The sequence below is a fragment of the Phalangium opilio genome, unplaced genomic scaffold, assembly GCF_054372755.1.
Source record: "Phalangium opilio isolate 3A_F unplaced genomic scaffold, DU_Popi_V2 ptg000009l_1, whole genome shotgun sequence".
NCBI lineage: Eukaryota > Metazoa > Arthropoda > Arachnida > Opiliones > Phalangiidae > Phalangium > Phalangium opilio.
This window is the reverse complement of record NW_028324146.1, coordinates 2,613,703-2,628,953: the sequence shown is the minus strand read 5'-3', so window position 1 is coordinate 2,628,953 and position 15,251 is coordinate 2,613,703. Positions and strand designations below refer to the sequence as shown.

The 15,251-nt window shown below is 35.0% G+C and overlaps 1 protein-coding gene across 1 annotated transcript; it reads left to right on the top strand.

Annotated features, from left to right (window-relative positions):
• The first annotated feature begins 9,749 nt into the window (after positions 1 to 9,749).
• LOC149713144 (uncharacterized) lies at positions 9,750 to 13,578 on the top strand. Its single transcript, XM_089843625.1, has 3 exons — positions 9,750 to 10,030; positions 11,981 to 12,215; positions 12,287 to 13,578. Exons 1-2 carry the CDS (start codon positions 9,867 to 9,869, stop codon positions 12,213 to 12,215), a joined length of 399 nt encoding a protein of 132 aa, XP_089699751.1. The 5' UTR covers positions 9,750 to 9,866; the 3' UTR covers positions 12,287 to 13,578.
• The last annotated feature ends 1,673 nt before the right edge of the window (positions 13,579 to 15,251 follow it).

Here is a 15,251-nt window from a genome sequence, read left to right as displayed (position 1 = left end):
CTAATACCTCCATCGTGGCTAAAAACACGTCACCATGGATATGTATTATTAGTTTTTTGTGACAACCCCCTCCCCAACCCCTCCCAGATAAAACCGTCATATGATGAGACAATATCCCCACGATATCATTTTATTCCTTTATCGGAAACACAACCTTGAAAAATATTCAATGAAATTTAGCGGTAACATCCTTGAAAGAACGTGGAGTGAAGAGATTTCTGCCGTCAGTTTGGATTGTTGGGACGTTGGTACTGACCTGGGCCTGGTCGGGCAATTTGACTGGCACACTTTTGACTGGTCATTCATCAAAAATTGATACCGTTGAAGATTTGATTTCAACGTCTAACGTTCTCGCTATGATGAAATCGGATTGTAAAATCTACCTGTTAAAGAGCGTAAGTTAAGTCTATAAGTTGAATAGCTTTGTCTTTCATAAAACAAAGACATGACCCAGGCATGAAGCTAATAATTTTCATCGACTCCTTATCTCTAATTTACAACAGAGATCAAGTAAAATAAGTTTCAAAACCGTTTAAAGTGACAAAAATAGGCTGATCTCAATCAAACACTTTAAAGAGAAACTATTAGAGTGAGGATAATCATTTTTCAAAAGCGACAGTTTATGAAATGTTGAATTGATGCGAGGCGGACCAGTTCAAAATAGTTCAAATGAATATTTGTGAGGCGATGGGTAACGAGGTTCAAAAGAAACCGGAATCCCAAGATATTTTAAAAATATTGAAATTGAAAACATTCATTATACTTAATCAGGGTTAAAAGAAAGGTTCTTCGTTAAGCCTTGGTTATTTCCCGCAATTATTTCTTTTAAACTACGCGCAAAGTTAGAATTTTCAAAAAGGAAAAATGGTCCAAGTCGCACCTTATTTTTTTCCAGTAAAGTTATTGACCCTGGTATAATCAATGTCATAAAAAGGAGTCGATTGCATGACAGGTGTTTTCAGACAACATTATTTCTGCCGAAGTAATTAATGGTCTGCCGACCATTAATTACTTCGGCAGAAATAATGTTGTTTAAATTTTAGAAAAACGATTCTGCGTATTCAGTTTTGTCGAAAAAAGGAGGGGAAACATTTAAATTCCTTAATGATCCGAATGTCATAAGACGATTGGCGTATGGCAGAGCTGCTATTATTGAACAAACAAAAATGTTTTGGGACACAGGACCAGGACATTTGATTCAACTAAAAAAACAACTGGATGATCAACAAAGACGGATTTATGTGGGAAAGAAAACCTACGAGCCTATATTCACCCATATGTTTTTCAACAAAAATATTCCTCGAGAAATCTTGGAAAATATCGACTACACGTAAATACATCTCTATTCTTATTGAAATAATGAGACTTTACTTCATAGTAGTTCATATAAGTTCATAGTAGTTCATATAAGTTCATAGTAGTTCATATAAGTTCATAGTAGTTCATATAAGTTCATAGTAGTTCATATAAGTTCATAGTAGTTCATATAAGTTCATAGTAGTTCATATAAGTTCATAGTAGTTCATATAAGTTCATAGTAGTTCATATAAGTTCATAGTAGTTCATATAAGTTCATAGTAGTTCATATAAGTTCATAGTAGTTCATATAAGTTCATAGTAGTTCATATAAGTTCATAGTAGTTCATATAAGTTCATAGTAGTTCATATAAGTTCATAGTAGTTCATATAAGTTCATAGTAGTTCATTAAAGTTCATAGTAGTTCATATAAGTTCATAGTAGTTCATATAAGTTCATAGTAGTTCATTAAAGTTCATAGTAGTTCATTAAAGTTCATAGTAGTTCATTAAAGTTCATAGTAGTTCATTAAAGTTCATAGTTAATTAACATGGATAAGCTCCTTTTAGCGCTTTACATTACGGAACCTTTTTCCGAAAATTACTTAACCTCCCATCATGTCTTAATCAACGTCTCAATGTTTTAACTTACTGAGGCTCAGTATTTAATTTAGCCGCAAACAGTAATATCGTGCGATAAAAAAACAAACGGGTATCAGCTGTCGTTGATATTTTAGGGCCCAATTACAAAATTTTTAACGTAATTGTTTTAAGGCATATTTACTTTTAATGAATCTTTTGGTTAAATTGTGTGGACAACAAAATTAATTATGAGATTTAACACATGATTAAGTAACTCTTACGACTCAATAGTGGGCCTAAGTAGCACAGAACTATAGTGGAAAGAGAATTTTAGATTTCAGTTGTTACAAGTTAATAATTAAAAGATTAATACTTTTAAAATTTGCAGTAACCTAAAATTACACATTAAAGGAGCAACGGTTGTATTACCTAGTATTTCTCGTATAGTAATTTGGCGTATCCCATTCCCTTAATGAAGCATCGATATTTTCATTATTTAATCTTTGTTTTGCCCACAGTGTCGAAAGAATATTTGAGACAAGTCTACTTTCCACACATTTATTTAATGCTAAATTTAAAGCTCAGAATTACCTGCTCGAGTCTGACAGTTTGATATTGGACGAACCCATGGACTTGATCTTTCTCTGTTCCGTGTTTCGAGTCTTTAATGTTGGAAACACTTTGGCTGCATTGGTGTTCATCATTGAAGTGGTACTGTATGTAGTGAAATTTTGCACCACCGTTCTAAAATAGGTACATAACTATTTAAGTCTTATTTAAATTTGTAATGGGAATAAATACAGCAATTTATTTTTCTACTACAGGCATATAATTTGCAGAAGAAATTTTACGGAAAATCGTTCTTATCAATCTTTAAAAGACTTCATGTTCCTTAAGATAGACTCACATTTATTTCAACTATATTCAGCTTTGATAGAATTAAACAAATTGAGTTCAATTATCGAAAATTATGCTCTTGTATTAATGGTAACGTAAGCCCATTAATTTTCGACAACATAATGCCGCTCCTAAATTTCGGGCTGGAACAAGCGCAACCAAGGATATTTTACAATTAAATATACCGTAAAATGTTAATTTATCTATTCATTTTAAACCACTATAACGTATAATTTGACCTATTATGTAATATTGTTTTAGTACCATCGCGAAAAAGGAATTTTATAATCGTTATTTGCAAACGAATAAGTGAGCCTGATGAATAGTTTTTAGTGCTGTTTACTTTTCTATGGCATTACAGGAATGGACTATATCCTTTCAGCAATATTTTTTTTGTTCAACCGTCAAAAAATTGTCTTACTTGACATAAGATACATAATTTTCAACCATCACGCTTATTACGTACACTTTAGCTGCTCATTTTTATGATGCATACGTAATACATGAATGTAAGGTAGTTTTTCGAATAATCAAAATATTTCTAACAGTAAAAAATTAATATTAAAATGTCACCTTAAAATAAACTTTGCAGCTGAGATTTCCTTACAAAGTATTTTAGGTCATTATCACCGTCTAAAACTAAATTCTTATACCCTTAGTAACGCCAGAAGTGGATCATATTACAGCTCCCTAGAAGTACAGGACGATATAACATCGCTGTGCATCAGCATTGTCTTCCAGTACTGAAGTTTAAAGGGTATATGCGAAACGCAGCGGCGAATTTGTGAACTAAACCAGAGGAATGATTTTGGCGCGAAAGAAATTTTTAAAAAGCGGGGCTAGCAAACGGAAGTAAGTGCCAAGTGGTAGCCAATGAGGAAAGGTTTGAGAGAAAAGAGCGCGGAAGGAAACAAGTTGTTCCATATATAGTGAATGTAGTAGTAGAAGTCCACTTTATTTTTCCGATTTTAAAAAATAACTGGCGCAATTTTTAAACGCTTGTGTTAAAAAGGAAATTAATATGAATTCAAATGTTCAAAATAGCCTTCATCATGCTAGAACATTTTTAAAGCATCCTATACAGCACTGAGTTTCCACCGATTTAAAGGTTTTAGCGGGGATAGTTGGACCGTCTTATTACTAATAATAGGTTATGTGCGTCGACATAGAAATTTGATTTCCTTTTTTAAGTCTGACAACTATTTTCAATGCTTTAATGTTTTCCGTTTGTGAAAGACGCTGGTCAATATTATTCAGTTTTACAAAACGTTTTAGTTGTTTTTAATATCATACAAATCGTGTTCAGATGTGTCTTTCATTTGGGCATGCGACGATTGTAATTAGTTACATTGATCCTAGGCGTTTTCCTAATTAGCAAGCCATTCTAAACAAAATTATAACGCGATAACAAGCTTCACACTAATCACGACACTGGCGGCGGTCTGACAGCCATTACCATCAACCGGAACTTCCGTAGGCTAACGTAACTCCAGATCCGGGTTAACGGGCAAACTAAACTTGTAAAACTGAGCTATAGATGGCGGGCTTGGATGTCTTGGAAGAAAACGCTGTTTACAAAAGCACAACCTACGTCCAGTACTTATGGGGAGCTGTAATATGATCCACTTATGGTAACGCGAATGAATTCATGATAAAATTCTATATTAGAAGATGTACTGTTAATTATTATTGAACATCTAGATGTTTTTACTTACGATGGCATAGCACTCAATTTCACGAATTTTACATCCAATTTTTTTTATCCGTTAGGATAGCTTCACAATAAGCAATTTATGGAAATGAAAAGCCCTTGAATGCTTTGTTCAAATAATCTATATCTATATTAGAAGCAAGATAAGGGACTACAAGTATCTAGCTAACCAAATTCTTCACTTGGCGAAAGTGAATATTCTTGATAACACACCAACGGTTGGCCCTTCGGTAGTGGTTTCTGAATTCTCCCTTCAAAACGTGAGACGCTCACGGCGGTAGACGGTCAAACTAGATTCAAGCATCCGCGTCCGTGTTCCGCGGCTTTAGGTTGAGGGGAAGGGGGTAGGAAATGCTTTTGGAACTCGACCAATTTGTTCACTAGTGCCAGGATCTATTACCAATGGTAGAGCTCTTTGCTTCTAGTCCCTTATTTTACTTCTGTCTATATAAATTTGAGTCCTGACTGACAGGATGACTGATAATCAACGTCCAGCCCAAACCGCTTGCCCTAGAAGGCTGAAAATTTGCAAGAACGATACTCATAAGTATAGTAGGCGGGTACTAAGAAAGATTTCCAATACGCCGCCATCTTAAAAAAATGGCGCTCAGAAATGAAAAAGATCTTCTCTATGCAACAAAGTTCGCGTGTTTCAACCGATTTCACAAATATTTAGTACACTGGTTTCCTTTAACCTATAGACGGGCTGAATGGTCTTTCAGGTTAGATTTGTTGCCATCTTTTTAAATGGCGGGCAGAAATTTAAAAACCTTCTTTGTGGATTAATGTCCGCATGAAAAGTAATAAAAACATGTCCCGACGGGCTGACGGGTAACGCCGAGTGCCTTCGCTCCTAGGGTGCTACAAAAATGTTAGTCATCAGTAAAATCTACCCATTGTTTGTATCATTTTGATGGAAGTTCTTATTACGCCGTGGGTAGCAGCTAGTGTTATATAAGAATGAAATGTCGCCCTTTTCTATAATTTTTAGTGTTTCCTATTTGACGTAAAAGCCAGTTTCACGTCTATACTCAACGGTTTATACTCTGGTGGTCTTCAGCTAGTAATCGATCCCGTACGTTTAACCATGAATCCTTTTATGCACATTTAGTTTATCTCACTAAGTATTAAATTAATTTTCAAATTATTCATGTCCATTCTTAAATTACTGATGTCTTTTTTTCAAAATTATTGATATTGTAACTTGTATTGTAATCAAAGTCGGTACTGTGGCATTACTACTGTGACGAAGGTCAGTTAAAAACTATTAGCATCATCGTAGCAGTTGCTTGATGACATATTGTCTATGTGTCTCACTTATACCAAACAGTATTGGTAAACTTATGGTTAAAAGTGTTTAACAGTTTCTGAAAATATTTATACAGCTTGTACGACTTGAAATTGTTTCTTTTAATGATGGAAATAAATATTGAAACACTCATTTAAAATGTGAAAATACAAGTAGGATGTCAAAACAAACCAAGTAATGAAGCTTGGAAATAGTTCCTAAAAGTCCATTATCTTTTCCCTGAAGTTTGGTTTTAATATTTCCTTCTGCTAAGCTAAGGTAAGCTATATTTGTTTCGAAATATATTTTAGGATTGGATAAAGTGATATCTACACGCATGAATATGGTTAAACATGCTTGACTTTGATAACCAGAACATGGATATAATATCTATCGCTCTAGTTAAGAAAAATAATTATAATGAGTTTTTCAATTTGATAATTAAAATGCAATTAACGACAAACATTCTCGTAGCCCAATTATTTATTTCTAGAAGTTCTTAACGGCTAAAAGGAACTTGCTAAATTAGTTTGTCTTTACCGAAGAAAACGATTGTGAATTCTGCTTACTTCCAGTAAGCGGTTATTTGCATCTTGCGACATGTATAACATGTCAACCTGCCTTGAACGCACCCCACAGATAGTTTACTACCCCGTTTCTTTCTATCGTAATGGTCACGAAAGGACAGATATAACAATATTTAAAGGAGAGGTCGATATCAGTGGCGTCCTTTGATGATTACTTTTCTTCAGCCAATCTCTGTAAGGCGTCTGTTTTAGCTCCACTCTCCTCGGACAATTTAATTGGTTCCTGCTGTTGGCTGCGTCAAATATGTGTGTGGGAGATTGGCTGAAATACTGAGGACTCCAATCAGCCGCCTCTTGTTTTAAAAACTGCTTTTGACATATAGCAGTTTAATATATCATCTTCTTTCGTTTCTCGTTTTCGTTGCATCAAATATGAACTACGAAATGACTTTCCACATTTAAAACAGAAATGTTCTGCCTTGTATTAGTTGCGAAGAGTAGTCTGATTAGAAGCTACGAGTCGATTTAGTGAAGGAATGCTTCAAACGCCATTTGAGTTTATCCCCTAGGAGAGGACGCTAAAAATTGCAATTTTTCCGATTTTCGTGGCTTTTGATCATACCAGGAAAAAACTCTTGAGCCTAAAATTAAATTTTAACTAAAAAAACAAATGGAAGAACTATTTAACTCGAGCAATCGCTACAACTTGACTTTTGCATTTTCAGAGGAGGTAAAAATTAAGCACTTTCCTAAGAATTAAGTGTAGCATTTATTACGAAATTACACAATTATATTTTTTATTACGTTCATTTTACCTAGAATATTATCACCATTATATTTTAGATTTTTTGTTTTGTAACTTTACCAATTTATTTCATATCACTACTACTATTTAAGTTATAAAGATTCAATTTTAATACATCGCACTATGCTCTTCTACGTCGTTTGCAGAATTTTGAGTCGGCTTATAAAATTCACAGTGATTCAGTTTAAAGATCACTTAATTTAAAGAGCATATTCAGCAACCCTTTGATGTCAAAAGACATTTGTTGAAATACAGTAAACTAAATCCCCTTTATAATTAAACTACTTACATCGATTTGAAAGATAATTCATATCAGAGTTAATAAACATAGAGCAAATAGGAAGACAGTTTTTATATATCGATAAATGTTTTATAAAAGCTACGTGTCAGGAAAAATTTCAAAGCTATAAAATTATACGTACAATAGCCACAGATAATAGTGTTGATTTTTTTAAAAGTTTTTAAAGCCAATTATATACAATTCTAACCAAATTAAGAATATTTACGCGCAAAGATATGTTTACAACAATGAAAACATTTTACGCGTGTACGTTGACGCCGACCAAAATATGACGCTGCACTAAACAATTTTTTTTTTTGAGTCATCGGAAAACATATCAGGGCCGATAATTTAAAGTGAAGTGGCTGGAGAAATGGGAGAAGATGTTCTTGATGGCGCCTTATTCTCCGTTCTACGATATGGCGTATGCATTTGGTCGTTATGTGCTTTTGAGCCTCGAAAATGTGAAGTATGCCTGCATTTATGATATTTTCCCAAACCAAAAACATCATATGACCAAATTGAAAAACAAATATTTCAGACTTATATTTATGACTAACAAATGGGTCGAAGGACGTTTGAGGAAGATCAATGTTACTAAATGGACATCAAATTCTGTGAAACATAGTTTAGCTATTGAAATTGGTGTAAGTACAAGAATGGATCGGGTTTTAAAAGAAAAAGCGTCTTACTACAAATGTGGGAATTTAATGTTCATAGTCCAACAAATTTTATTCTTTTTTAAATATTTTTAAAAATAAGCATTAGATATCATGAACATGAGAGAACAAACATCGTTTTGTATTTTTTTTACGAAAAATTTACTTGTTTGTAATAGCCGCTTTGAAAAACAATGGCCGTCTAATTTCTGAATCAAATCAAATACATTTTCCTTAAGATTCTAGACACAGCTATACAACAATATATCGCATTTGAGAGTGATGCGTTGGCAATTCATGTAGCTCCAATTAGTTACTTCGATTCCTACTCAATCTTTTCAAGCGAGCCCATTAGAAACGGGCGTTCACAAAAGATGCTCTACATCAAGGGACTCGAAAACTCAGTATGGATTTGTAACCTTTTGTCACTGATTCTAGTTTCGCTAGTATCTCTTGTAGCTGCCAGAAAAAGTATGAGATTCAGGGAGTCCAATTCGGGAATCTTCACGAAATACATTTGGATTTACATTTCGGATTTTCTGCGGAATCGTAAGTGCCAAATACCGATTTAATTAAAGCACGAGTCCAATTTAAATGGGAAGTGAAAAGTTTGATGTACAAATCAATTCGATGCTTCAACGAAAACGGGGTCTAAATAGCTAATATTTTACACATGTCACTTAAAATATGCTTTTAAAGGAAGTGGGAAGAGGCAAATGCTAACTTCCTCATCGTAAAAAAAAACACTAACTAGAAAACCTGCTAAATGTATTGACTAATCGAGTAAAGTCGAAGTAAATTTAATTTCAATCAAGGTTTCGATTAATTTTTGGTAATTCACGGATATTGGAGCAAAACCGCCCTATAATGGGTCAATATCGCCACGCGGTGGGCCAAATCAGTTTAGCGAAACAAAAATCTGCAGAACCAAATGATTAAACAAGTGTCAGTTTTCAAAAGGTTTTTTATAGAGATCACAATTTCTTTCGATACATTTAGCCAAGGAATTTTCTTTCGAGATATCAATTTATTCTTTATTTGGAAGCCCTCCCTTGATATATATTCAATGTAATTTAGCTGTGACATCTTTGGAAAAACGTGGAGTGAAGAGATTTTTGCGTTCAGTTTGGATTTTTGGGACGTTGGTTCTGACCTGGGCGTGGTCTGGCAATTTGACTGGCACACTTTTGACTGGTCATTCATCAAAAATTGATACCATTGAAGATTTGATTTCAACGTCTAACGTTGTCGCTATGATGCAATTGAGAAGTAAAATTTTCCAGTTAATGGGCGTAAGTCTATTGGTTGAATATCTTTGTCTTTCATAAAACAAAGACATGACGCAGGCATGAAGCTGAAAATGTTTTAATTTTTGGTCTCCAATTTACATTAGAGTTTAAATAAGTTTCAAATCCGTTTGAAAGTTAGAGTAATAGTCTGATCTCAATCAAACACTTAACAATAAGAAAAGATTTGAGCAAGGCTAATAGTTTTTCTAAAGCGACAGATTATGAAATGTATATTCCGAGCACGCCCATAGAATTCTTAAAAAAGGAAAATGCTTCAAGTCGAGATTTATTTTTATAGAGTAAAGTGATTGACTCTGATATAACTAGCAATCGATGGCATAAAAAGAAATCGATTACAGACATCAATCTCTCTGCAGAAGTAATTAATAGTCGGCAATTTAAATTTCAGAAAAACGATTCTGCGTATTCAGCTTTGTCGAAAAATGGAGGGGAAACATTTCAATTCCTTAATGATCCGAATGTCATAAAACGATTGGCGTATGGCAGAGCTGCTATTATTGAGCAAACACAAATGTTTTGGGACTCGGGTCAAGGACATTTGTTTCAACTAAAGAAAGAACTGGATGATCAACAAAGACGGATTTATGTGGGAAAGAAAACCTACGAGCCTACATTCGCCCATATGTATTTCAACAAAAATATTCCTCGACAAATCTTGGAAAATATCGACTACACGTAAGTATATCTCCATACAAGAGTTTATTTACTATAAGAATGCCTAAGTTACTAGATTTTACGCTTCTACTCTTACGCCGGTGTTAGTGGACAAGTAAGCCCCACCCCTTTCATGTCCGTCATTGCTCTGCGCTTTCCTATTGGATCCCGTAGGGATAGGTCATACAGACGCGATTGACGTATTCCGAATAGAGAAAAAAAACCTCGAGCAAAGTAAACAGAAAATGGAGGCTGCCAGCGGTGCTGAAACGGTACGCGAATGGTTTTTAATTGCCATTAACAAGTTAGTTAAAGGTTTTGAACCTAACGTAATGGATTTTGAATACGACGTGTCTCTTCGTGAAAATCGTTCGTTCTATAATTGTTTCTAAATCGAATCAAGTGTACTATACTTATGATTTCGTGAGTTCCAAAAACCAAACCAAGGCTTAACGAAAAGGTAGAACAGTTGGTGGAAAACATAGAGTAAGATAAAATATTAAGTCCCGCCTTGGTTTCCACCCTCCCCCACCCATGAGGGAGATTGTCGACTATCACGCGCGCACGGGACGCCTTTTAAGGCCTTCTTATAGTATATTCCTTCTTGTCTATACCAAAAGCGGATTATGCTTCACACATAAAGTACGTAAGTCCCACTTTTCCATAGCTTTGGCCATGGATTTCATGACATTCCCGACGTAAAAACTAAGCAGATGAACAAAAAAAGCTTTTAACCAATCATAGCCCCCTAACCGTAGATAACCTCTTTAATGCCAGACCAATCGGCGACGGCTATTACTATTTTCTTGCATGTGATCTTGACTCGACTTCGCCGTCGACCTAAAGGGGAAGCTCGGAGGGCAAATTTGCGGTATCTTTCGGTTGTCTTTATAATATATTCAACGTTTTAAAGCTCAAGTTTCGAACATTTCCGAGTCACTTAATAAGTCAACTAAATGTTATAAGATTTTTTTTAATTGCAAGAGAAAAATAGCTCTGCGAATAATAGTAGACTCGAACCTTGGCTAGGTATCGGCGGTATCCCGATTCCCGAGCCGCCGACGGCTGGGTTCGCCGTAGCCACGAGAACAGAAAACATATTCCTCATAAAAAACAGATACACGGCGTCTTAAATAGTCCAAGCAAAAGCTACCCAGATTGATAAGATCTTCGTTCCTTACTCCCAAATAATCTTTGCTATTGTGAATAGTTTTGCCTAAGGAATATTTTAGACCCCCTGCTCAGACTTTATAGTAGTTTCAGAATTATTGTACCTGGTAGATCGGTTCTTAAGGCGGAAGGATCGCATGGATCCGAAGGAGCCGCGTTACTGATCTATTTCCCTCCGCGTAAGGGGAGGATTTTTCCTAGGAGCTTAGAGAATACCGTGTAGCTTCCCATGCACATGTTAAGTACTTCATGTGAAAAGCCTAATCGACTTCTGTCTATACTTATAGAAATAATGAGATTTCGATGAGATTTTCATAGTTATTTAACATGGATAAACTCCTTGTTCCAAAAATTACTTAACTCCCATCATGTCTTAATCAACGTCTCAATGTTTTAACTTACTGAGGCTCAGTATTTAATTTAGCCGCAACAGCAATATCATTGCGATAAAAAACAAACGGGTATCAGCTGAGGTTAAAATGGTTCTAATTCACCGTGTATTTGCCCGTTATTGGCTTGCGGATTCCATTCAAGAGTTACTTAATCATGGATCTCCATGATGTTACTTTTACGACGCAATAGTGAGCTTAAGTAGCACAGAACTATAATGCAACGAGAATTTTAGATTTTAAGTTTTTAATTTGAGGGAAATACTTCTAAATTTTGGAGTATCCTATATACTATTACACGTTATGCATTGCAGCGACGGTTAGCTTAGCTAGTATTCCTCGTATATGGTGTATCCCATTCCCTTAATCAAGCGTCGATATATTCATTATTTAATCTTTGTTTTGCCCACAGTGTCGAAAGAATATTTGAAACTAGTCTACTTTCCACACATTTCTTTAACGATAAATTTAAAGCTCGAAATTACCTGCTCGAGTCTGACAGTTTGATATTGGACGAACCCATGGACTTGATCTTTCTCTGTACCGTGTTTCGAGTCTTTGTTGTTGGAAACACTTTGGCTGCGTTGGTTTTCATCTTTGAAGTGGTACTGTATGTAGTGAAATTTTGCACGACCGTTCTCAAATAGGTACATAGCTATTTAAGTCTTATTTAAATTTATAATTGGAATAAATACAGCAATTTCTTTTTCTACTACAGGGTCATAAATTGCAGAAGAAATTTTACCTAAAATCGTTCTTATCAATCTTTGAAAGATTTTTATGATCTTCAAGATCGACTCACATTTATTTAAATGATATTCAGCTTTGATAGAATTAAACAAATTGAGTTCAGCTATCGAAAATTATGCTCTTGTATTAATGGTAACGTAAGCCCATTAATTTTCGACAACATAATTCCGCTCCTAAATTTCGGGCTGCAACTAGCGCAACCAAGGATTTTTTCCAATTAAATAAACCGTAAAATGCTAATTTACTTATTCATTCATTATAAACCACTATTATGTAATATTGTATAACTCCGTGACCACTTTTTTACTACCACCGCGAAAAGGAGTTTTATACTCGTTAATGGCGAACGAATACGTGAGCCTGATTTACTGTTTTTTAAATTCCCGTGAATAACACACGAAGTCGTTTCCAATAAGAATGTAAATTTTCTATTGAGTAAAACCAAATTACAATGTCTTTTCAGAAATGTCTTTTCTATTAACGATTGAAAAATTGTCTTACCTAAATTAGCGTATGAAGATACTAAGTTTTCGGCCATCACGCTTACTACACACTCTAGTTTCTAAATTTTGTGATGTATTTGTAATAGATGAATGTAAGATATTTTTCGAAAAAAATTTTAAACATTTCTACTAGTAAAATTTTAACATTAAAATGTCACGTTAGAATAAATTTTGCAACGGAATTTTCCTTACAAAGTATGAAATAGGTCATAATGACGGTCTAAATCCAAATTCCTATACTCTTACAGTAACGTGAATGAATTTATGATAAATATAGAAAAGGTACCATTAATTATTATTGCATATCTAGATATGTTCACCTACATTGGCATAATGCTCACTCATTTTCACGAATTTTAATTAAATTTTCTTCATCAGTTAAATCACATCTAAATTAGCTAAGATATTAAACCGTTGCAATTGGAATTATTTCTTATAGACGGAATGGAAAATCGAATTTAAAATAACTTCTTATGTGTGCATCTTTTTATATTATCTCACCTATAACTTCATTTTGCACCCAAGAAAACGTCCATATTTTAAAAAGAAAAGTTTTTTAAACCTAATCGAAAAGTGTCAATTCAAGATGATTTTTGGGGCAGATAGTTCTTTAATCGTAATAGTTATTTGGTTACAAGTTATGCCCATTTCTGCTTTATAATATAATAAAGAACATGTATGATGTAGCTATTTATAAAATAAATTTTAGTTTTAAAAGTGTACAAGAATATTTTTTGAACATTTTTAATTTTTTTCTCGGTCGAATTTTTCCTCTCGGAGTGACGATGACGTCAAGGAGAGGTATTACAGTAGACGTATCTGTCTGTGTGTCTGTCACTATGTTATCAATTGGCAAATCGGAGCAATTTTATTAGCAATATCCGGACCGCGTTCGCGGTTCACAGAAAGCAATATTAACTCCTCCTCATCGATCGGGTTAGGATGTACGCTGCGAGGGCATTCATGAATGGTTATCCTGACGTACGTAAGCTTGTTAAAACCTCTGATGATTACTTGCCGACTGGTTCAAAACTCTTTGATGTTGCTTTACTTGACCATTATATTTCTGCTGCCAAAACAATTAGGGATATTCTTCCATCTGACGCAAATGCTTTTGTCCTTGACAACTGAGGGGAAAACAACTGAAAAAGTTGGTGTAGATGCAATTGAGTTGTTTGACATGTTGAGAAAGATGATTTTACAACTATAGCGTAGGCCCAGATAGCCAGGGTTGGCACGCTGGTATCCAGTCCGGTTTTATCCACCTGGATTAAACCGGTTTAAACCACGATGAAAAATCCAGTGGATTTTTCAAAAAAATATAATAATAAAGTACAGCGCAGGCACCATAAAGTGAGATGGATGGAAACGTTTGACCCACATGTCTTTACCTCTTTATTTCATCGAAATGGTCGATTCCCATATGTTGTGGGTTAGTTTGACGCGCCCTCCTCCCACTGCCCACCCGAAACTCGTGACACTGAGTTGAATTTTTCGCAACGCTATATTGTTGGGTCGGACCGCGCATTTAGAAAAATCTTTATCAGACCCTGCCCTATTGAAGTTCACAAAAAAGCCTACCAGGGCCCGACCCTGCCCTATTGAAGATCACAAAAAGCCTATCCGGGCTCGACCCTGCCCTATTGAAGATCACAAAAAAGCCAACCCGGGCCCAACCCTGCCCTATTGAAGATATTAAAAATGTCTACCCGGGTAGACGATATGATAACCCTCCCCGACCCGACCAGCAAAACATTTCAAGTAATTCTCTCACCCAACCCGATATGGGTCGGGTTGGATTGAAAAATCCCGATTAAATCAGGGGCCCTTCTCATCTCTAAGGGAAATGTCTATAGTTTTATCAACTTTTATGTACAATAAAAATGATTCTCAATTAGACGGCCTAGCAGAAGTGAACTAGCGCACTAAATGTAAAAAAGAAGTGCTAAAATTAAGCACTAGAGAGTAGTTTATAAAAAAGCCAGATAAATCCAATAAAATCCGGTTTAAACCAGCAAAAAACCATACCAGTGGCTTTTTCAAGAAAAATCCGGATTTTTGCCAACCCTGCAGATAGCATTGATTACAACTAAATATTAAATTAACTGCAGCGATGAGTTTAACAGTTAAAACTTCGAGAATTAAATACCTCTAGAATATTTGTAATCCTGGGTTAGTTTAGGGTAAAGATATCCGTACTTAAGAGAAGATAATGAGCAACCCGTCCACTTCAATAGCAAGCAAAAACGTGACATCCAAAATACAATCCTTGGGGGTGCCCCTTCGTGGAAAAGTACCTCGAAGGGAAATTATAGAAAAACAGGACACCAATTCTTAGGAATTTTTCGATAGGTCCCGTGCACGTGTTTTCAGTAAGACTGGGCTTGGTGAGTGAAGGGGTTAGAAATACATGTATTTAGGAGGGAAGGA